This window comes from Mugil cephalus, chromosome 2, assembly GCF_022458985.1.
Source record: "Mugil cephalus isolate CIBA_MC_2020 chromosome 2, CIBA_Mcephalus_1.1, whole genome shotgun sequence".
Classification (NCBI taxonomy): Eukaryota; Metazoa; Chordata; class Actinopteri; order Mugiliformes; family Mugilidae; genus Mugil; species Mugil cephalus.
Window position 1 is genome coordinate 15,172,208 of NC_061771.1, and position 20,918 is coordinate 15,193,125.

Sequence of the window (20,918 nt, forward strand, 5' to 3'; positions counted from 1 at the left end):
AAGTTGAAATAAAATAGAAAGGTGAACTGGCTCCCGGCTTCCTGGAACGGTAGGTAAAAAATAATAATAACAGTAGTGAAATAATGTTTGGTAACAAACGGGCTTTCTTTTAAGTTTTCTTAAATGGTTAGCAGTGGTTAGTAACAGTGGCGCATGTCTTTTATTTTGAAGCCGAATAAACAGGAAGAGCAGTGAATTATTTTCCCCTTGTTCTGCTGACGGATGTTGTAAATACTAAGTGTCTCCGGCTCAACTTGGGTCAAAGCTCGACTTTTAAAGACAAGAATACGGTCCCCATGGCGTCCACCGTGCCAATTAAGGTAGCGACCCACTATTTAGTGTGACTGTAGTCTTTTAGTGACTGAGCATTGTGTGTTTGTACCCGCTGAGAGTTAGGAGATTCTGTGAGGAGAGGGATGAATGTGGGGCCGCCAAGAGCCTGGAAATGCGAGGAAAGAGGAGGCTCTTAGCATGTGGTTAGCTACGCTGCTGTAGCACGGAGCCTGGAGAGTAAATATCTACGGGTTACTAAACCAAGCTAGCGTTTGTGTGTTAGCTGCAGTGTGGTACTGTTACAGCAGCTAGAGGTGAGCTATCCCAGGTACAGGTGATGCGTGACACGTGGCTGCAGGGCTGCATGGAAGGCACGTTTCAGGTTCGAGCCACTGGCAGGCTGGCAATCCGGAAGTAGAAGAGGTATTCAAGTCTCATTTAAAGCAACGAGTTCACGCTGAACACTTCAGGGAACCTTGTGATCATTGTGTTGTTGTTTTTTGTTAGAGTTGCGTGTCCACTCTTCACTGTTGTATTAGTATAGTATAGATATCAACATTGAAAAACACAGGGCTGTAGCTTATGTGATTTAATCACCGTTTACAATAGTGACTTACTTCGATCAGCCTTTACATTATGACTACCTGCCTAATTATTGTATGGGTCAGACTTCTGCCCCCTTCAACAGACCTGCGCAGTTGAGGCATGGATTCCACTTATATGGCAATTTTTCCAACAGATATGGAGAAAAATAAACACAAAAAAAACATTTTTTTTTTATAAAACTAAAAAAAAAAGATGAACTCCATCAAATACAGAATGTAAGCTTTTTATACATCAAGCCTGCATTCTTTGTGTTTTATACAGTGTTTTTTTTAAATAAATAAATAAATAATAATAATAATAATAATAATAATAATAATAATAATAATAATAATGGGGTTGCAGTTTAGTTGTCATGAGGTTGGTTAACATGCTGCTGCACATGCACGGTGAGCCAGTGATGGTAACAGACTCTTTTCTCTTTTTAAATTAAAGTAGAAAATGATGGCGTATAAAGGGTGACCACGTGTGTAATGAGTAACTGGCTCAAACAGTACAATTGCCAAATTTGTACCCTTCTGAATAGGGGAAATCCTCATAATTGTAAAATGCATTGTTATTTATGGCAATTTCTGTACATTCAAAAAATGTAGTTGTAATAGGAGTCAATGTGGCAAAACCAGAACAGCACGAGAACATGAGAGGGAGTTTAAATGAAAATCTGATGCTGCACAAAAACTAAATGTGTATAAAAGTCATTTATGTTACTAATCTTTGACATAACCAAGACTGTGATGAGAGGTCAAAAATCAACTGTTTCCGATCATTTTTTTAAAATATTGAAAATAGGTCATTTTGTATGTATTTTCCCCATAGATACATAAAAAAAGAAAGAAAAAAGAAAGAAAATTGGCATTTAAGGGTTAAAATTTGGTGTATTTTTTTTTTTAATATTTAATCGTTTTGATCAGCACTGAGGTTGACTAACAGATTTAAGCAAAGAAAAGCTTAATAATCTGATGTACTTTTACAGCAGTCAATGTTAGTGGCTGTTTTCAGCCACGGACGGTACGAAAGGAAGTTTTTTTGAACAATACACAAGGGTTAAGCTGCAGATCCTTTTTAAGTCCAGCAAGTTGTGATGTTGAGCCTCTATGGATTAGACTTGTTTGTCCAGCAGATTGTGCCAGTGCTCAATGTTTGCATTTCATGAATCATTTTTCCTTTGTGGCTGGTGGAAGAGACCATTACTACCATCAGGGAGTTTTGTCTGTAGACAAAAGTCAGTAGGGTCACCGTGTCTACTGATAACTTTCTATCAGCAGCGCTTTATCCATCAGACCATTCTTGACCACTACAGACCAGGGATCAGGGATGGGCAACCGGATGGGCAACCGGTTCCAACTGGTTCAATTCATCGACATCATTAGCCTTCATGCTTATCGATTCCCCTTATTGATATTTTTTGTGCCGAATCTTTCCATCCCAGTCCAGATGTTGTAATGCACCTAAAAGTTTACCAGCTGCCATAAAACGAAAGAAGGAGAATCTTTACGTCGGCCGAAGCGCGTCATTTACATCACATGCCGTCAAGGAAGATGCAATGGCAACAGTTGAAAGCGTGGTTTCACATCTCCAGAAGGGACTGTAACAGTGCAACGTGCAACTTATGCAGCACAGTAAATTCAAGCAAAGGTGGCAACACCGCCAACGCGATGAAGCATTTGTCGACAATGCAAGTCCAGTGACCAATTTCCTATTTGCTTTCTTACACCAGTTCTCATCTCTTGTTTAGAAGCTCAGTAAAATTGTTGTTGTACACAAAACCACGAACACCTACTTTTTCCAAACCAAAACTTCACAGAAGGAATTGATAAGGGAATCGATAAAGAATTGGATGAATAAGTAGAATCGATGATGGCATCGGTATCAATAAAATCTTATCAATGCCCATCCCTGGCAGGGATACCAGGGATACAAGGGCTTCAGTTTTGGAGATGCATCTGAATGTGGCCTCATCAGAGTCACTTTACGCCTTCTACTTGCCTATTTTTTTATGCCTTTACGGGTTCATCTCAAGAACACGGCCGCCTTATAACAGGTTGATAATCACGAGGCCTCATGTACGTAATAATGTTGGCTAATTGGCACCTATACCAATGTTCATTAATACATAGGACGAGATGTTACAATCCCTTGTGCCATGATCTAAGTCAAAACTCCCTTAGAAGCCAGGTCCAACTGGACAACCAACCAGCAGACCAGTGGTCAGCTACTAACTATGTCAGAAACCAGATACAATTAGCCTAGCCACAGAAATAAAAACACCAGCTAATTAGCCTAGACACCAGCAGTAGGTAATAGAGATGATGGAAATGCAACTACACTCAGACCAGGACATCTCATCCTTCGGCCTATGTCAGAAACGAGATACAATTAACCTAACCACAGAGTTGTTAGGTGTTGCCCATTATTATTTTTCAACATTTTAAATATATTTAAGTTTAAATTAAAAAAAAAAAACAGAGTTGGCACCACTCAGCCACCTGTATACAGTAAACACACTGTGAAACGGATGTCGTTGTACAGTCATGGAGTAAATAGTTTCACCCACCATCACTGCTGTTAACAGATTATAAACAGGAAAAAAAATCTGTATAAACATAGATAGCTATCGCTCTCAGAGGAAAATAACAAGCATCAAGTTTAATGATTTGTTGTTTGTGCTTCACATTGGTATACAAAGGAAGGGTGTATCTACAAGTTACAGGATGAGGGGACACTGAAAAGTATATTTTCTCCCTCAGTTAGTCACAAAGTAGTTCAGAGTCTTTAGGACAGGATTGTTGTGACAGGGGATACTGTTTAAACTTTTATAAAAGTGTGAAAATGGGCAAGTGTCACTTTTAGAAAGAGAGTTAAAGGGACCTGAATGGATAGATCACTTTTTACCTTGTCTGTCCATTTTGTGGCGCCTTTGAACTTAATTAAGGATATAATTATAAATGTTGTCTTACACTGTTTGGAACCTCTCAAAATACTGTACTCAAAAAAAAAACAAAAAAAAACAGTGGCATAATTTCACTGATATGTAATAAAACACATTCTGCATCTACATTTCATTCCAATGTAATTGTCTGAACTTTTCTTAAACCTTTTCATCTAGATTGGAATAATTGGCGGTTCAGGCCTCGACGATCCCGATATCTTGGAGGGAAGAACCGAGCGTTACGTGGACACGCCGTACGGAAAGGTCAGTTGTCTTGTCGCTCCAAAGATGGAACGGTGTTTGCATTCAGGTCTGTTTCACTTGTAAAATAAACCCTTAATAATAGTTTTTGTGTATAATTGGATTCTTCTCTTCCTCTTGAACAGCCATCAGATGCCCTTATACTGGGGAAGATAAAAAATGTGGAATGTGTGCTGCTCGCAAGGTAGGAAAGTGTATTTTGTTTTTCCTGTGTTGCCCGTTAGCACCATCTAGTGGATAAATGTTGCACTTGTCAAATATAGCGGGCCGTATGTTTTGTTTGCCTGTCTTTAAAAGCATAAATGTCAACACGTGTACATTGAATGCTGATTTTCCATAGACATGGGAGGCAGCACACCATTATGCCATCCAACGTGAACTACCAGGCCAACATCTGGGCACTGAGAGAAGAGGGCTGTACACATCTGCTGGTCACCACGGCCTGCGGCTCACTGCGGGAGGAGATTCAGCCGGGAGACATCGTCATCATAGATCAGTTCATTGACAGGTTGGTGGGATGTGAGCCCGTTTTGTTCTTCGATTTGAGATCCTTAAACCAGGATGTTGACCAGGAAAAGAAACGGGGAAAGAACAGAATAGCAAAATCACAGTTTTCTTTCTTTAAACTTCAACAATCATTTATTGTCACTATGTTTGTACATAAAGAAATTGTGGATGATAGCTCCTGGCTAAAGTAGTACATATATGAGCAACAGTAACATAAGCACTATTAATAAAATAAAAATAAAATAGAGCTGTACAGATAGACATATAAGTAAGCCGGTATTGCGTGCGTGGAGGAGCTGTGTGTCTGCGTCAGCAGGGAGGGTTAAGTGTGTGTGTTTGTTTTTTAAAAGGTCGTAACTCGATTTAGGCGTGCATGGTAGTATCCTTTTTTTATCGCTCTTATCTGTCTGATAATGGAAGAAACTCCCTATGATTATATTTTACGTCCCACTTATCACCACTGTGGTGTCTGCTCTGTCCCAGCCACTAGATGGGGTTGATTCCATAGTGTAAGGCGGAGAATCGCGTTCTCATTTTGCCTCCTACACTTTCGTTTTCTCAGGTAAAGACGTGGCTTGTTTATTCTTTTTATGGAGCGTCTGTCTCCATACGCGACAGTGAGGGTCATAATTCCAAGTATCATTTCTTGTACAAAGAAAGTAGAAACAACACAAGAGTTCAATTGTCAGGTGACACGCGTCACTTTTAGACTCTCACCTCTGACACACCCCGTGACTACGTTGGTCTGTTTCACCTTACAAGAAAATGGTCTATTAATATAAACTATGACATAATACAACGCAATACCTGCCTGAATAGTAAACAGCAGTTTACCTAAATAAAACGTCCGCATTGTTAACTAACCCTAAGATCTGTGAAAGCTATAACATATCAATGACTAGTCCCTTTAAATAAATTAACCCTGTATTGAAGGTGGCTGTCTTAGTTTATTCTGTGATCGCTGCTCAACAGCTCAAGCTTTTTCCCACACATCTCGCTTTACAGGATTCACGCGTGATTCGTCCTGTTTGACAGCGACCTGTCAAAACCAATATTTGTTTTCCGTCCCGTTCAGTGGGAAAACCATCCCTCTCTCAGCTCGATATTCTGCCCGGCTCTCAAGTGTCCCGGCCGGCTCGCTTAGGGCTACGGTGAGAATTAAAAATGCTGTAACTGTGACATTCCAGCAGTGGCAACACCAGTGTGGCGACACGCTGTCAGGAGCGTAGCCACGGAGATATTTGCGTAAATCGTCGTGGCTCATTCCTGTATGCCTCGTGTTTCATTTAGTGGATCACTTTCTGAGATGTGAGAATCTCGGTCTTCAGTTCTCAGTCATTCAACCATCTTCAGTCTTTTGCTTTGTGTCATATGGGACATTTATTTATATTTATGTACCTGTATGTTATTATATTACATTAATGAAATATCCGACTTTTTTTTTTTTTTTTGGTACTGTTCATTCACTGATTCAGGAGGTAGCATTTGGGGAGTAGCACATTTCAATAGAGCACATCCTCCAGACAGGATATATTTGAGTCAACACCATCAGTAAACATTTAACATTATGACCTTCACAAAGGGAGGATTTTTGCTGCTATTATTGACCATAAATCAAGCAGATGGTTAGTCTCTTACACTAAATAAAGTCTGTAACCAAAGCACAAACCTTGTTGTCCCTGGCTCAGGTACAACTAAACAATAACGTAGTAATTGTTGTATGTTTTTATTGCCAGACAGCCGCAGTCCTAGCGTGAGACTGAGCGGTTCAGATTGCAGCAGTTGAATATAAATTCTTCCTTAAACACACTCGCTGCTTAATGTCATTGTAGGTTTTTTTTTTTTTTTTTTTTTTTTTCATGCGATACGCAGCCTTCTCAGCAGTTTCTAACCTCGAGGCACACATACCTCTCGTGTCTCGTACAAATATCATGACCCTGTGGGAGTGTTGTGCTCTGACTTAGCTGATTGTACGAATTCCCTCCATTAAGCGACACAATATGTTGTTTGAGAGGTGCCGTTTTAATGGGATTCTTGTGCAACCCTAATGAGTTGGCACACAACTGGTTAAACTGCCGTAAGTAGTAAACTGCCCAGTTGTGTGTGTGTGTGCGCGCGCGCGTGTGTGTGTGGATAGTATTTGTCTATGACTGCATCATGTACCCTGAAGCATTGAATCTGATGAACTACCAGTATCAAGCACAAACAAGACCTGTTTATCAGAAATGAGGAAGTTGCCTGTTGGGACTTGCTCAGACTTGTCCCACAGCATGTGACAGCACATCTCTGCAGACTTCACTCTGTGTGCAGTCACAACGCCTCACTGGTTGCGTACAAATCAACCCCTCAGTCGCCGTCAAACGAGTGAAACCTTTTTTTAATTCGCGTCATAACGTCTCACACAAACCTGAACAATGTCGGGGAGTTAAGGTTTCCAGCCATCACCCTTTAACGCTTTCTCGTTTTATTATTTTATTTTCATTTTCGTTTGCCTGTTGGCTGTAGCTGATCTGTGCCTGTGATAAAAGTTTCCTCACGCTGGCCAAATGTCATCTGGCAACACGATCCCATTGCTAATAAAATGTGAGCGATGTTGATTTTCCAAAGTCATCGGAATTTTATTGCAGTTTTTATATCTATTGCATTGTTGTCGTGGCTGGCATAATTTAAATATTTGCTCATTTACGGAGACGCTCGCTGCGACTCTGACATGACACGGCTAATGAAATGCCGGACCCAGATAACTCGATTTCAGTGGCATAAACTGGCATTGTGCTCGGGACATAGTGCCTTAACCCAACACAACAATGTCATTGATGCTTACTAGGGCAGAGAATATTTAAAAGCTGTCTTTACTCTCCCAGAGCCAGTGTTATGAGTAACAGTTAGGGTTGGGCATCGGCTTAAAAGATCACGACTGATAGAGACGTTCATATTTTGGATGTCTAAGATAATTGTGTTATGACTTGGAAGGTGCAACAAAAAGCTGTGTCATGAATCAGCACCACTGAAAAATCTGATTACCTCCTACAACCTTGTTACAATTCAATATTGTGCTGGGAAACTTTTTGACCTGACATCATGTTGATTTTAGACACGTACCACCCACCTAGTCCAGACCAGACGCCCCCATCCCATAGTACAGATGAATGAAATGAAAAAAGGCACAATGTGTTGACCTGGCCTCCAAATTCACTAGAGCCCGAAATTATGATTCATCTGTGGGGTGATCCACAGAGGCCCCTCCCCTTGACCGATAGGACCCAAAGACCCCCCACTAACAAACATCCTGTTACCAGACGTAAAGTAAATAAAGAGATTCCTTTAGGGAGCTGAAAACTTCATCTTCATATAACACAACGTTTAGTAGTTGGTAAAGAAGTTGCCACAGGGAAGCACATAACCCCTTATGATCTCAGGTCACTGGGATAAATGAATCAGTCCCTTGTGTCCTCCGGGGAGATGGGCTGCCACTGCTGCTCTAGTAACATCACTGACTCTGCAGGGCTGGAATCTGGAAGACAGTTGTTTGGGTCAAACTTGTGACCGGGCTGCTGCTGTTCAGATAATGCTTCGCTTCCTCTGGACGGCCGGGATACGCGGTTCATGTCACATTCATTAATTTAATGACGGAAACCTCAGCCGGCGCAGATTACTATCAGCCAATTAGTCGTGTTTATGATGCTAATATTTTACTTTTCTGCTCGGCTCTTGTTCTTCTGTCATTAGTGTCGTTTTTTAGTCTCGTTTCTGGATTCTGGATATCTGCTTATAAATAATGTTGATATTGAATATATATTTTCAACATTTGCTGAATTAATACACTTCATAGTTGCGTGTGTGGGTGTTGCTAATGGCCTCTGTAAGTCGTCTTGAAAATAGCTTTCGGTGCTTCTTTTTGGCAGGACTACCAAGAGATCTCAAACGCTGTACGATGGGCAGCCCACCAGCCCCCCCGGTGTGAGTCACATCCCCATGGCTGAGCCTTTCTGCAACAGAACCAGAGAGGTGAGGCCCCACATATGTCATACATGTCACTTCCTGTGTACGCCATTATTGTTGTGAAAAATGTTGTAAACATTCTTATTGACTTTATTTTAGGCTAATGTTTGTTGGTGACAAAACGTCATAGTGTCGACGGAAACAGCGCACAGAGATGTGCGTGTGTTTAAACCGTATGAAGAGTTCTTTTTTCCTCGCGGACTCTCCGTCCCGGTGCAGGTTTTGGCGGAGGTGGCTCGGACTCTGGGGGTCAAGTGTCACGCGCGAGGGACCATGCTGACCATCGAGGGGCCTCGCTTTTCCTCGCGGGCAGAGAGCCTGATGTTCCGCCAGTGGGGCGCCGACGTCATCAACATGACCACCGTGCCAGAGGTGGTCCTCGCCAAGGAGGCCGGCCTGTGCTATGCCAGCATCGCCATGGCAACAGACTACGACTGTTGGAAGGAGCACGAGGAGGCGGTGAGTGGCGAGCCAGAGGTCCTAACAGTCGTTTTTTATTACCTCAGTGTCTCTGGTGTCCTCTCTGGGTCCTGTGGATCAGTGGCAACGGACGGATGGTCTCGTGTTCACATGCTTTGGTTTAGACTTTAATCATCCTCGAGGGAAATTACTTGGTCACAGTAGCTTAGTTGCACATAAAAGTAACATTCTTAAAAACCACAAGTAAAAAGAAAGATAAAATAGATTTAAATAAAGATAAAATAAAAACAATAAGTATTATCTCGTAAAACAAAATAAATAGTGCAAAAAATTTACAGAACAAATCATTAAAAGTACCGTAGTTGGCAGAACAGTGTCCAAGGTGATCCAGCTGTTGGTCAGTTGCATAGCATACCATTTACAACAAACTAAACTATGTAACATATGTAATGTATCAGTAGCTGCGTTTCCATTAGGGGTGGGTATTGCCAAGGACTTCACGATGCAATACGTATCACGATACTGGAGTCACGATACGATACATTATTGCGATATTATGATATTGCGATATATTGCAATACTCTACATAGTTCACTGAGAAATTTTAAGTGCAAAATACAAGTTGTATACATGTACATCAGGGATAATTCATTGGACGACATTAATCCAAAATTTCAATTTATTGCACTTGTACAGAGAAAGTGGGGGTGCAGAAGTCATTCATGAAAATGGTATTAAGACGTTCCTTCACTTTGAGGAAGATGGACTTCAAATGAATAGGTCACATGGAACCCCTGTGTCATCTCCGGTGATGCAGTGACGGGGAAATGGGATAAACTTTTATAAAGATACATCTTAGAAACCACCTCATGAGAGCGTAAAAGTGTTTCAGCAATATTTGAGAGATTTTTCAAAATGAAGCCGTTTGTGTTACCATTTTTTTATTTCGATATTTAGGTTTTGCGCTTTTAGGAGTAATGGAAATGCAGCAACTTACATATTATCTGCTGCACACGTCATCACCATAGCAAATGATTTCCCACTTTATGTTTACTAAGCTGTGGCAGCCACTGGAGATTTAGAGTTTTGCTGTCTCTGTGGTTTGTAGGCAAATATTTGTATCTTCCTTCCCAAAATTACTCTCTCATGTGATCGAACTTTTCCCCTTTTAATTCAAATTCAGAAGTCTATTATTGAAACGAGCTGTTTTAAGTGGTTTATTTTTATCATGATGTCATGCACCATCGACTTGACTTATCACATCCCCTGTTGACATCAGAGGCTAAGCATAAATAAAATAACAATGCACTCTGGCACCAGAGCCAGACGGACTGCACTAACACAGCGCCGATGCACATTAGCTGAAAGTATTCTGGGTTCTGTGACAAATGTGCCAAAATAACCAAAACAAGCAAACAACACTCAGTCACTCCCCTAGCATTAAATCTGAGGCCTTCCAGGTCACATGCAAGTCAGGCAAGAGACAGCGGAAGCACCGGAGACTATTGCCAAAGTGCACAACCCTTTCTCTGGATTTATCTTTGAGCCTGGTCACAGCCATTCACTCGGAGGCAAAATTGCGCTGCATCATTAAAATACGAAAGCGTGGATCACTCGTGCCAAGCTGTGCAATAAAGCAATTACTGTACGATTAACATCCAGTCCTCCCACGCCAGCTCTGAGATGGTGAAAGGTCGGCGGTGATATAATTCAGCTCGCCGAGGCACTCATCAGTGATCCTATACGGCCACATCTACAAGTTCGCAGACGTGTTCAGCTGCAGAAACAAAACAACGTTTGAAAGTCCTCCTCACGTTCAAGTGCAGCACCACATTGTGGACTTTTATGCCTGTGATGCGGTTTTCACAGAGTGAAATGTGCGCTCCATGAGCTAGGAGGCGAGGAGTGTCTGCGGCTTCTCGCGGCTTCCGAGTGACCTACGCTGTGTCAGTCTCTCTGGATAAGGCTGTTGATATACTGCGTGTGGGCGAGAGTTGGGTTATTTGTCACCGATCCAGCCCAACTCACAACTCCACTTCCGAGTTCCTGCAGCTGACCTCTTCCCCCTCCTGTTGCAGAACACTCGCCACATCCTGCCGCCCCCCCCACCTCCTCCTTATTCGCTCCCTCCCAGCCTGATACCCTGATACTACCTCCTGCCCTCCCCCTCCTTAACGCCTCCCCACACCAGTCGGCTTGCTTGCCAGCCTCCGGTGGAAGCCCTGCCAGAGGAGGTTGACTCATACTTAGTCATCAGCTTCACTGTCTTCACGCTGGCAAACAGCACACACACACACACACACAAAAAAAAAAATACATGAACCCGGCCACTGAGTGTGACAGGAGGTAAACATGAACACAGGACGGAAGTCATGTTCAGACTTACTGTACTGTACACCCTATATCTGGTTGAGCAATGTTCGGAAGGATCTGTCACGCAATTTAATCTATGCAAAAATATTTGATCTCGATTGTGTGGAGCTGTCGATAACCAAGCATGCTTACTACATTCGTGGCTCTTTCGTTTGAGTAATTTGCCAGCGCCACAGAGAAAGCAGTTGAAGCGGATCCTGGCCCCGGCAGCACCACATGTACAGATGCAGAGCGCTGTCAGAAAAACAACAGACCTCTTTTCATTTCTGAACTTGCTTAAATGTGACAACAATGTCTGCGGCTCACTCACAGGTCCTGTTGCACCAGAGATTTAAACTTTCACTTTCAGTCACTCGTCTTGTCGTCTAACGCCGAGCTTGAATTCGACCTGTCGCGCTCACGTTGCAGCGCGTGGTTTTAGATCTATATTAAACTAATTTATTGAGTTATCAGTCAATTTGGGGGCGGGGGATTTATTGGGATTTTCCATAATTCTGTAAATCAGTAGATACCCAGACACATTTTCTAAACTAACCTGGAACGGTGGATGGTGTTTTTTTTTTTTTCCAACCTTTTATGACTTCACATAAACTCGTTTGCCAGTTCATTAGTTACACTCGTGAAACCGAATGCAGTCCTTCACTACATAACTTTTATAATGTTGAAACCTCGTAAGAAAGGCGATGCTTTTGAGCTGCGTAGAATTAAACGTCGCCCACTAATTAAAATGTGGTTGTTGAAAATAATTGAAACATGTGTCAGTACAACACACTCCTTACAAAGCCTTAAAAGTTAAAACACAGTTGAATCGGCTGCTCTCTGTTATTAGATGAGTGATTATTAACCATATTGTGACAGACACAGTGTGTTTAGTATTTATTTACATACTGGAGCCATTCGACCGCCGCACTGTTCCTATTGTTTTAAGTACACCACAGCCTTGTAGCTGAGAGCCTCAGAAATTAAAAGTATAAACACATAATATATTTCTTTTTTATTTATATTTTTAATTCTGTAGGGGAGAAAAACTACTGTTTGCCGAATATGTAAATGTATGAACTCATGACAGCCAGCAGCTGTATTTACTCGTCTTTACACCACGTCTCGACTGCACCGTCAATGAAGCAGGATGTCAGACAAGAACTGACGGAAAATGACGGAACATGCGCTTGTCTAAAATACGAAGTATTTCTTTTAGCTGTTTCCACGTTCAAAAAATGTTTTAAAAAAAGAAACGGACAGAGAGAGAGAAGGGGAGGAGGCTGGGGATGAGGGAGGGACAATGGGGGGTTCAGGCAGGAAGAGAGCGACTCTGACAGTAATGAAGAAAAATCACTACTTTCAGCTACAGTGGCTAACGTGGTGTACGTGCAAATATCAAGGCCGGAGTCACTGTCAGTCTTTGTATCGGTGCAAGACTAGATGACACAGATTTTTAAAAAAAAAAAACAAAAGCTATTCGGTAGAAGGGAAAACAAAGACAAGAATTACATACGCTACAGGTCACAAGTTTTATAACACTTTACACTGAAAGTCTCATTTTACTCTGAAACGAAAGCATAGACCAAATAAACAACTTAAGTAAAAAAGAAAAAAAAATCATGGAATCAATATATAATCTTATATATAATATGAACTTTTTAACCATCTTTGGCTGATTTGACATGTGAACATACTTGTGACATTCTTTCTTTCTAAAATGGAAATCAAACATTTTTCAGAGACTTCTTCGATATTTTGTGGCAAAGGTCCCAGAAATGTGTGGCACCTGCACCAACCAGCTCCATGGGGTTAAAGTCTAGAGACTGGGCCACGGTCCACTCCACGACTTCAAGCTTCCCATATTGTTTTCATCCTGAGATAGTTCTGGTATAGCTTGGACTAAAGTTCTGGTGCATTATTTTTATACTATGCCGGTAGTGTGAATTATTTTGAACTAAAAAAATTTTTAAAAAAGTCTGTGGCACTGTTTCCACCGGTGGAAAAGTCCAAACCCCCAATTAAGGTCTTTTGCCGTACAGATATTCTCTGTTTTACAAACAATGACGCACTTCATGATATACTTTATGGGGAAGTACAAAGTGACTTTTAAAGGAAGTGAAATTTGCATCACTGTAAGTGATTCTTCTAACATGTCTGCTTTGTCTTTTTTATTTTTTTTGTTTATTTTCCCCTCTCCCTCCTTTTCGTCTTCTCCCAGGTCTGCGTTGACAATGTGCTGAAGACGATGAAGGAGAACGCAAACAAAGCCAGCAGCATCCTGCTGACTGCCATACCCCAGATTAGTCAGATGGACTGGTCCCAGACAATGAAGACCTTGAAAGTAAGCTGTCAAATAAATGATGATTCATTCCCATTAGCAAGATTTTGGAGAAGTTGTGATAGAGAGTCCTTTTTACCTTGTAGCTGGTTATCTTGAAATGAGATCTCATTGATCGTTTTAGTTTCACGTCACAACGTCTAGTTTCAAGAGAATAATCAGACCACATGGAAGATGCCCACGTTCAAAACAACTCCTGCCTGTGAAAGTGACGGCCACCGCTAGCACCTCCGATAATGTGACACATTGTGTTGCACCATTGCTGAATAAGTAATGAATGCTTCAGTTGCATGCTTCCACTAAAACGTGCATTATATTAAATACCACATGAACATTTTGAAACATTTTTACGTCCGATGCAGCCATTTGCAACAAGTTTTGAAAATACATGAAATGCATTATGGTAAAAATTTTAATTATTCTCAGGAATAAGCTTCTTATATTTCCCGTTTAACTGAGTTTAGGTGGCTTTTATTTCTGTCATATTATCGTGTAATTTGTTCCGTTTTTTCTCTCTCTCTCTCTGCTGCTTGGTAAAGTATCTCTTAACAGCCTGAACGATCGCTTCATTTTTCACACACTTTATGCTGTATAAATAAGGGGATATTTGTTTTGTTTTTTTCCTCGTCTTACAGGCAATGGGTCAGTCTTCAGTCATGTTACCAAAACACTGAACGTGCAGGAAAGAGAGACATTCCACACACACCAACTCCCACCCAGACAACGGACTCCGCTATGTCTGTGGATTCGTCATCAGTGACTCACAATAAAGTGCCTCACATAAATTATGGACTTGGTGTGTATTCAGCTGCAATTTCAAAACACACATATAACCCCCTCTTTGTACTTCAAGGGCCACCCTCTGGAAACACGTTGCTTTCATCTCGAAAAAATCTCAAAAGATCCACCAAGGAATTCATTCTTAAGATTACATTGGGTAATCTGTGGATTTTGATTTTTTAAGGCATTCATTAAACACTTAGTGCTTACTATAAATAAAATGCTTTTCAAGTTTATCACATCAGCGCTGTATTAGTAACGTTCCCTTACTTTACAAGATGAGCCTGTAGGATTGGTAGAAAAGCATTTTATATGTCTGCACGCGCTTTGTTGGGAAACAATACTGGAAACGTTTTCTTCTTTTCAGCGTATTTGGAACCAATTATTTATTTTTTTTTTTTTTTTTTTTTTTTTCATTTTGATATGACTTCCGTTTTTATTTGCTTTTCATAAATGTTACATCTTCCATTAATCAAAACCGTTATCATTCACATTCATATATTTATTTCATATACTGAACTGACTGCATTTACAATAACATACCGATCTAAGAAGGATTACATTAGGATGTTTCAACCATTACACAGTATAATTTTGTGCAATGTACCATGTGCTATTACAGCCTTAATACATCATCTTAACCTCCTGAGACCCTGCGTCCGCATATGGGGACATTAAGTTTTAGGTTTGTTGCAGCTTATTCTGCTTCATTTAGACTTTTATCCTCATTACTAGATGCTAGTTGGTGTAAAAACATGATGGGGGCATTTCAGTGGGTTCATTCTGCAACCGATCATGTAACAAAAGTGGACAAGGGTCCAAACCTCATCAGATTTTACAGTAGACACATGTTTATTTATGGTTATTAACTTTTCTAGTTTAATATGACATGCAACTGTAACAAATTTGATCAATAGTAACGAGCTGTAATGTTGCTTATTAGTTGCACGACGTTCAGACATGAGAATTAACAGATGTATTGGTGACTAATATAATATTGAGTGAAATATACACACACGAGGACGTTTTTTTTTTTCCAAAACCTACTTCCCGTTCAAACGTGATGGTTAGTGTTTTTATACTTCCCAAATAAAGAGAAATGGAGAATGTAAAAATGCATACCAAACAAAAGCTCTGGTCTCAGGAGGTTAAGTGCATTTTTCTTGACGTTAACTTCCTCTGCTTCTGTGTATTTTTCAATTCTTCTACACAGGATTAATAAAGTTACACGTTGTCTAAATAAAAACTAAGAGATTTTGACTGAAGTGTTTCGGATTCTAAGTGAATGTGCGGTTCACGGGTGAATTGTACTGATCTTGAAGCTGGACTTTTTGCTGGGAAGCAAGTATGCCGTTGCTTTTTATGCGACTTGAATTTAAAAACGGTCCGTGCTCATGTTAAAGTGATAGCTTGAAGCTGAATATCGTCTCCCTTGGGGCGTGTGGGGATTTTTTTTAGTGTGTTGTCAACTCACCCTCTACATAAAGCCATAAAATGTACTCAGAGGAAACTAAGCCAGGGTAATGTTTAACTCGAAAGAAACATCTGCATGGTCTGCTCTAGTAATGGCACTTGATCTCAGAAAATAAATACAATAAATAAAAATAGCCCCACGTTCTTCCTGGAAGTCACCTGAGGCCACCGGAACTCATGATCATGAGCATAATGTTTGCAATGCGATCTAAGAGGAGATAGCTAAACCTGTTCAGTGTAAAGGCTTCCCTGAGGTTACACACTGCTTCCTTGCTGCAGGATATTTATTCACTGCTAAACTCCCAACTGGATTCAAATGAAAGGTCGTTGAATTCTCTTTTGTTGTTATACTTTCTTTATTTTTTATTTACTTTTTTTGTATAGTATAAAGCACAGCCATTTTTTTTAAAACCGGCATAAAACACAGATACCTTCAAAAACGAAAACGTATTAAAGTGCATAACAGATTATCTCTAATTTTATACACGTATAATTTGGAGTCAAAGTGTCTGCAGCGAGGGCATAATGCTTAAATATTAGTGCATTAACGTTATGTCCAAATGTGCAAAACGGTTTTAGTGGCTTTTGTGCTATTTGGCATAGAAAGACATCCAAAATGCGGGTATGTTAAGAGGATTTGGGGTTAAAAAACAAAAAAACAAAAACGGAAGCTTTTTTTAAAAAAAAAAAAAAAAAAAAACACCGGCGAACTACATGCCCCATCCGTGGTAAGGCGGAAGATCTTTGTCATTAACATAACCACTAAAACCAACAACGTAAGAGCAGACCGTTAAATTTCGTTAAAAATAAAATAACGACCTAACTAAATAAATACAACTAAACACAGTCAACAACGAAATCCGACAATCCTCAATTCAGGCTGCTTCAGGCCTCTCCAGGCCCCCGGTCCGCAGGGGCCTCCAAGCTCACAGCCACCAGCGGGAATTAAATAATAATAACAATAATAATAATAATGATAATAATAAAAAAGTGTCCGAGTATATTATTTTTCACAGATTCTCCAGGAACGCGACAACATCTGCGTGGCCGTTTTGTCTGGCCAAATCAACTGGCAGACAGTTTTTATTGTCCCTGGCCTGCGGGTCAGCCCCGGACTCGACCAGCAGCCGCACGGTGTCCACGAAGCCCGTCCTGGCCGCGTCGTGCAGCGGCGTCGTCCCGGTGCTTCTGTCTTTCACGTTGGGATCAGCTCCACGGCTCAGTAACGCCTCGGCCACCGACGTGCTCCCCATCATCATCACCTTCAGTGAGACGAGGAGCGTGAGTTCATTTTGAAATGCATCTTTTTCTCTCTCTCTCTCTCTTTTTTTTGAACACACAGAAAAGTTTCACTTTTTGAAACCCTCAAATAGCACAGAAGGGTTTGAGCGAATGTTTAAAAATAGACTACTAGAGACACATATGCAAATCAGTTAAGGCGCTTTAGAGTAAAATACTTAAATGAAACACAGAAATGGCCTTTTGCAGACTAATATTCTCATCGACGCTGGACCTGAGGAAATGGATTGAGGAGTCACTGGATACAATAAACTCCACATCAAATCTAACTCAGATCTAACTCATTCACGTATGGCTTTTAAAAGTACTTAATTCTGTTAGGACAAATTAACAATCTAAGGAAAATAGAGCCGAGTAGAATAAGAGAAGCCACGCGGCACTCTTTTCATAATAAATAAATAAAAGCAGGCTGCATAAAAAAAAAAATAAAGTCAGTCTCCGGTGAATGACAGTTTGAGAGATGAGTTTTTGTGAGAACCGGAGAGTGACATACACAGGCAGGAAGTGTTTTTATTATAATAAGGTTATATTTAGGTCGACAAAAACCTCGCGTTATTTAGGTTAAGTGTGTATTTTTCTAGCCTGATTACGAGCAGCTCCGTGAAAAGATAAATAATCTAAACGTGCAACATCCAATTGTTAAAACGGGTGTGACAATCAGAAGGGCGCAAATGTACGCTACTGCCAGTTTTGTTTCATTTCGCTCGATTCAAGTTGCAGCTGTAGTTATTACAATATTTCAAACAGAAAACTCAATTTGTTTTTCCTTTTAGTAAACAAAGTCCGATTACAACTTACTGTATTCGAATATAGGTCTGCGCGTCATCGAGATGCGTAGAGTTTCTTCTTTTTTTTTTTTTTTAAATTTTCAAAATATTGGCTGAATAAAGAATAAAAAAAGCGCGTGTGCACCGGACACTTTTGAAGAAGTTAATCACTAGGCTGCATCTATCATCGCAACTCTGTCCAGGGGTCACATTTAAGCGTAGGAAACATGACGAGGTGCGTCTGGTGGTGCTGACCTGCAGAGGGGTTCGCCCGAAGCGGTTCGGTCCGTTAACTTGAGCTCCTGCCCGCAGCAGAGCCTCCACGTCCGCCGTGTTCCCGTTCGCCGCGGCCGATGTCAGGGCATCCTCCAGAGTCTTTTCCATGTCCAGAAGCGTGCGGAGATGGGCTCGATCCGCGGCTCCGCGTTTCTGACAGGTAGCCTGGTGCTGATGCTTGTTAGAGGAGGAACAAGAAGAGCTGCTCAAAACAAACACGCCGGAGCACCCGTGTCGAGTAACCACGGCTCGTTTTAGGTTAAGGTGATCTCGGCTCCGTCTTCAACCGTCCCCCGCCACACCACCTCGGCTCGTCGGTTAGCTCGGGACACCGGTTGCCTGGCTCGCATAAGTTTCTACGTATCGCCTGTCCTCCTGTCGCTCGGTCGGTGTGTGTCTGGGCTTGCCTGTGTTTTTGAATGGGTGACGTCACTGTCTGCCGCTGCTGCAGTGGCTGTAGTGCGCATGCGCCGGACGAGGGGCGCTGCTTTATTTCTACGTGCTCCACTCCTGTCCTGATCCTCTCCTCGGTCGGTCTGGGATGGAGACCACACTTTGCTGACAAAACGCGTGCGGATTAAAGTAGGTTCAGGTGCATTTCAAAGAACTGTAGCTCCTAATAGTATTATAATTGTAGATATACTGTTAGTTCACTCTCTTAGTACTTTATATCACATTTTTCTCTCCACGCTGTTTACTTTGCACAACATACTGTCTTTATTTATTTATTCATTCACATACTTCCTACTTTCTATGAGTCATTCCATGAGAATGGTTAGAATTTGAGTTCGACATTTTCACATTTTTTACCAAAATCTATTATTTGTATGTATATCCCACATCATTAAGGACATATTTTACTATCAGAAAAACACATTTTCCCATCTCAGGCATTCGTTTTCTTTTATTATTGGTCATTATTTCAAGGTGTGGTCACTGTAATTCTTCAACCCCGTTATGTAATCTACACTATGGAAGCTCTCTGAATATGGTCACATGATGTATTTTCAAAGAAAGCAATATTTTTATATTGATCAGATGTCCCCCACACTAATTCAATAATTTTAAATAGAAAAAATCACATAAAATCTCACATTTTTGCTATCTCAAAGCCTGTAATGTACCTATGTGTGTAAGCACTCTTGTAATTTTTCATCAAAAATTTAGTTTAACTGAAGAATTGTAATCAAATCAATGACCTTATGATAACTCTCAATATTTTAGACAGAAGTCAACAAACATTAAAATATTTTTTAAAAACATTTTTGAAAAATAATGTAAGAAAATGTATGTGTGACGTGGTTGAGACTAGCATAATGGGGTTGAAGATGGTAATGGGATTGAAGGGACAAATACAATATACATATAAATAGTTGTTTTTTTACTCTCAAATTCACTATATACAACGTTACATTATATTTCATTATGTAACATATGAATTGCAGTTAAATTGAGTTTTATTAACCTAAAGTAAAAACAACCACAACAACATATTAACAACAACTAACAGTCAAACATTGCAAAGTGAATTGTCCAAATGTAACATGTGTGTGTGCGCACGCGCGATTGTATATATATTTTTCTAATAGTTCTAATATTTTACATTTTATGGGTCAAAAATAATCACAGTAACTAGATTTTTTTTTCACAGTATCACATTGTAAAATTACAGGATGGTTGTGTTTTCACTTGGTTTTGACTGTTAACTCATGTACATGTCTAATTACAGTTAAACACTGTTATTAGAAGGCGGTTTAAAGAGGACGTGACATTTGATGGCGGACGCAGGCAAACGCATGCGAGCAAACCCGACATCCATCCACTCAATAAAGCCTCAGTAAGATGTAATTGGCTCACAAAATTAAATGTGATTCAAGTAATAAGTTAATGCAATGTGATTTGGCCGTATATCAGACTGGTTTGCGCCATTGACTCTATATATGGACAAACCCAAAAACATACGCAGACGCCGCATTGGCCGCTGAATCGTACGTCGACGTAGCCGCCATCTTGGGTGTGGCAAAGTGGAGGGATCGAAGCAGGCAGTTCGAGACAAGTTCAGAGGAAGCTGCAAAATCAGGATTTCGGTAAGAATTATGTTTCTTTATTTGTGTGAGTGACTGTATTTTACATTTGTTCTATTTGTTATTATTATCATGTTTTATTTATCCTAGTCCTGTTTTATACGGAAAATACGGGTTGTGGGACACAGCAGACTGCACCGTTTTTGCAAATGTTAGCTAGATTAAGCTAACGCTAGCTACGAGCATTAGCCCGTCATCTCCAGGACAGAGGGAATATGAGCACATTATCTAAATCCCTCCCAGTCAGCAAACTTTTGGAGCGAAAGCCCATATGTGCATAATTGCCTGGTTATCCCCAGTCTCTCATCCACACCAATGTGTAAGCTAAGGCTTTTCACAGTGTGCGTTCGCAGGCGAAGGTCCGCCAAAAAATAGTCAGGCACGAGAAGCTTGACCACATTAACACACCTAATGCGACTGACAGCTGCTTGCAGGTGCACCAATATCCCTGTATCTGTTCAGTTCCAGCTATTTCATTTTGTATGAATGAGGCCACCTCCTCCAAGTTTGTCTGTTTTTTTCCTCCTGAACAAACAAAGTTTCCAACACAG

At 40.7% G+C, this 20,918-nt stretch overlaps 2 protein-coding genes across 2 annotated transcripts; one reads left to right on the forward strand and one right to left on the reverse strand.

Annotated features, from left to right (window-relative positions):
- Positions 1-178: 178 nt before the first annotated feature.
- LOC125004480 (methylthioadenosine phosphorylase) lies at positions 179-15,728 on the forward strand. Its single transcript, XM_047579105.1, has 8 exons — positions 179-320; positions 3,983-4,069; positions 4,192-4,250; positions 4,407-4,574; positions 8,479-8,581; positions 8,795-9,034; positions 13,569-13,691; positions 14,324-15,728. Exons 1-8 carry the CDS (start codon positions 297-299, stop codon positions 14,360-14,362), a joined length of 843 nt encoding a protein of 280 aa, XP_047435061.1. The 5' UTR covers positions 179-296; the 3' UTR covers positions 14,363-15,728.
- cdkn2a/b (cyclin-dependent kinase inhibitor 2A/B (p15, inhibits CDK4)) lies at positions 14,884-18,916 on the reverse strand. The gene is made up of 2 exons (XM_047579106.1): positions 18,263-18,916; positions 14,884-17,203 (listed from the first exon to the last, which is right to left on the reverse strand). Exons 1-2 carry the CDS (start codon positions 18,389-18,391, stop codon positions 16,952-16,954), a joined length of 381 nt encoding a protein of 126 aa, XP_047435062.1. The 5' UTR covers positions 18,392-18,916; the 3' UTR covers positions 14,884-16,951.
- Positions 18,917-20,918: the final 2,002 nt, after the last annotated feature.

Coding starts and splice junctions, on each gene's coding strand:
- LOC125004480 (XM_047579105.1), top strand. CDS start 297: ATGGCGTCCACCGTGCCAATTAAG. Junction 321..3,982: donor CGTCCACCGTGCCAATTAAG/GTAGCGACCCAC, acceptor CTTTTCATCTAG/ATTGGAATAATTGGCGGTTC. Junction 4,251..4,406: donor GAATGTGTGCTGCTCGCAAG/GTAGGAAAGTGT, acceptor GATTTTCCATAG/ACATGGGAGGCAGCACACCA.
- cdkn2a/b (XM_047579106.1), bottom strand. CDS start 18,391: ATGGAAAAGACTCTGGAGGATGCCCTGACATCGGCCGCGGCGAACGGG. Junction 17,204..18,262: donor TCGGGCGAACCCCTCTGCAG/GTCAGCACCACC, acceptor GTCTCACTGAAG/GTGATGATGATGGGGAGCAC.